General features: G+C 38.7%; 1 protein-coding gene across 1 annotated transcript in view; it reads right to left on the bottom strand.

Moving 5' to 3' along the window:
- The window catches only part of LOC106520250 (protein NLRC5), a gene marked incomplete at its 5' end in the record, with an annotated part of 23,328 nt that overhangs the window by 13,490 nt on the left and 6,746 nt on the right, over positions 1-3,092 (bottom strand). The window contains 8 exon segments of the mRNA XM_014012224.1: positions 117-200; positions 270-353; positions 437-520; positions 1,963-2,007; positions 2,092-2,148; positions 2,222-2,308; positions 2,377-2,460; positions 2,751-2,834. Of these exon segments, the coding sequence (XP_013867678.1) occupies positions 117-200; positions 270-353; positions 437-520; positions 1,963-2,007; positions 2,092-2,148; positions 2,222-2,308; positions 2,377-2,460; positions 2,751-2,834 (609 nt within the window).

The raw sequence follows: 3,092 nt of genomic DNA, 5'->3' as shown, positions 1-3,092 counted from the left end.
CACACACACACACACACACACACACACACACACACACACACACACACACACACTTGTTTTTTTGGAACCATGGTTTCTTTAAAACATCTCCTTCAAAATAAAAGTCCGCTCCTCACTTTAAGCTGTGGAGGGCCGGGGTCCGCAGCAGGACCTGACAGAGCTCCTCCAGGACACACACACAGCTCCCTCCGACTCCAACACTGCAGGACAAGAAGGTCCGAGTCAGGTTCAGTCTCACTCTCTTTGAGGGGCGGGGTTAAAGCGCTCACCTGAGGCAGGTGAGGTTCGGCAGCAGGGGCAGCAGAGACGACAGGAACCTGGCTCCGCCTGGACCCAGTCTGTTGTGGGACAAACTGAGAGAAACCACAGAGATGTTAGAGCAGCAGAGCCAGGTGCTGCTCAGCTTTAAGGTTGAAGGTATGAAATCCAAACTGACTCCAGCTCTGTGAGGGACGGACACTGAGGCAGGACGTCCCCCAGAGGAGACAACTGTCCTCCGTCTGCAGAGCAGTCCACCAGGCTGAGAACCACACAGACATGTCAGCGAGTAACTTTCAACAAAAAAAACTTTACATTGTTGAAATAAAAGAAAATCTGTTGACTAAACTTACACAGAATCCCTGTTTGTGTTTTTTCTGTGTTTGGTTTGTTCTTTCAAAATAAAACAAATAATCTAGTGTTAATTTTTCAGTATTAAAACTAAAAATGGCAATTAAAGAACTGAAACTGGCTATGTTTTTAGTTTATTTCATTTAAAGAACAAGCTTTATATTCTGTTAGCACATCTGTTACTTTGTGGAACAGGAAGTGATCAGAGCCTGAACTCCTGCAGCGTTATGGTTTCACTTTAGAAATGGTCTTTTTAGAAATTGAAGAGTCTTGAGAGCTGTTTTATCCTGAATTATTTTACTTTAATGATCAAAGTTGTGCAGCGTCAGGTCTGAGTGCAGACACTGACGTGTTTACGATCAATTTCAGTTTTTCAGCAGCCTGCTCCCAGTAAACCACCGTGAACTCCTCTTTAGCTGCTTCCATCATTTCCATGGTACAAATCAAAACTTTTATTTGGGTTTAAACTTTTAATTAGCATTTAGCTAGTTATAGCTGATGTTTTGCTTCTTTAATTAGCCTTTAGCTACTTTTAGCTGATGCTTGCTTCTTTTAATTAGCCTTTAGCTACTTTTAGCTGATGCTTGCTTCTTTTAATTAGCCTTTAGCTGATGGTTTGCTTCTTTTAATAAGAATTTAGCTACTTTTAGCTGATGCTTGCTTCTTTTAATCAGCCTTTAGCTACTTTTAGATGTTTGCTTCTTTTAATTAGCCTTTAGCTACTTTTAGCTGATGCTTGCTTCTTTTAATTAGCCTTTAGCTAATTTTAGCTGAAGCTTGCTTCTTTTAATTAGCTTTTAGCTACTTTTAGCTTATGTTTTGCTTCTTTTAATTAGAATTTAGCTACTTTTAGCTGATGTTTGCTTCTTTTAATAAGAATTTAGCTACTTTTAGCTGATGTTTGCTTCTTTTAATAAGAATTTAGCTACTTTTAGCTGATGCTTGCTTCTTGTAATTAGCCTTTAACTACTTTTAGCTAATGCTTGCTTCTTTTAATCAGCCTTTAGCTACTTTTAGCTGATGTTTGCTTCTTTTAATCAGTATTTAGCTACTTTTAGCTGATGTTTGCTTCTTTTAATTAGCTTTTAGCTACCTTTAGCTGATGATTACTTCTTGTAATTAGCCTTTAACTACTTTTAGCTGATGATTTGTTTCTTTTAATTAGCCTTTAGCTACTGTTAGCTGGAACAAATCCGTTTCGAACTGTTCTGCAGCTTTTAGCTGTCGTTCAGTCATTAGTTTGACAGAAAATGCTGTTTTTTAGTTTTGTTTTGAACCTTAAACATGACAGAATTCTGCCACGTTGTTGTTTTTATAACGAAGCTGTTGTCAAGCTAAGCAGTAAATAAATACCTGAAGCTTGTGACCGCAGACTGAGCAGGACGTTCAGCTTCACACCTGAAATCAAACGATTCTTTTTAGAGGAAGCAGCTCAGACTGAAGCTCTGTGAGGATAAAGCTGAAGATGAGCTGAAGTTGCACCTGCTGGAGTTCGGCTCCTGGTTCCTCAGGCTCAGGTGTAAAGTTGTTTGTTGAATCCTGTGAAACAAACAGTTTGAGCTGGAAATGATGATAAATATGAAGGACTTCCTGTCAGAGCTCCAGAGTTTACCGGACGGTTTGAAGGTTTGTGTTGAGCTGCAGGCAGCGACACGTTAAACTCACGGCTTCCTCCGCTCCGATCCAGCTCTCCTCCACACTGCCAACAAGAAACCAGCCCATCAGCAGCAGATTACAGAGAGAAATAATCTGTGTTTTTATTCTGACCTGACGGAGCGACCTCTCTGACCACAGCTCAGAACTGCCACAAAGTCCTGGATCCACTCAGACCGCAGGCCGTTCCTCTGCAGCCTGACCACCAAACAACAAAAACAGAGACAGTTTTATTTATTTAACTCAGAAAAAACACACACAACTAACACAATAATTAAAAGAAAACAAACAAGTTCTTAATGAAATTGAGCAGAGTGAAGAAAAAATCTTAAATCTGCTCTTTATTTAAAAAAATAACTTCAAATTTACAATAAACTTCAGCTGAAATTATTTACAACAAACAACAAATAATTTCGTCCAAATAGTTCATCCATTTCAGCAGAAAATACTTGATGAAACTGAGACTTTTACTTTGAAGGCTTACTTACTGTAATCTGGTCAAGCAGGGACATCTGGACAAATGCTCTGCTAATCTGAGCAGATGGTGGCGCTGCAGGCTGCTTGTGCTGACGCTGGAGCACAGCAGAGAGAAAACAGCTGTTTGTCTTTATTTTATTGTAATAAAATAGATTTAGTTTTATTTTATTGAGACAATAAATTTCAACACAACACAAACATGATATATTATGGGGTGCCGTTTGTAAAGTTACACAGTCAAAGATTACCACCAAGGTTTTTGTTTTATTTAGCCTTTTATAAAAAAAGAACAGATTTATTTTTCAAAGTCAGTTTTTCACCACATGATTCATAAATTGATAAATGTCATAGTT

The sequence above is a fragment of the Austrofundulus limnaeus genome, unplaced genomic scaffold (genome assembly GCF_001266775.1).
Source record: "Austrofundulus limnaeus strain Quisiro unplaced genomic scaffold, Austrofundulus_limnaeus-1.0 Scaffold89, whole genome shotgun sequence".
In the NCBI taxonomy this organism is placed as follows: Eukaryota; Metazoa; Chordata; class Actinopteri; order Cyprinodontiformes; family Rivulidae; genus Austrofundulus; species Austrofundulus limnaeus.
This window is presented reverse-complemented; position numbering and strand designations above follow the sequence as displayed.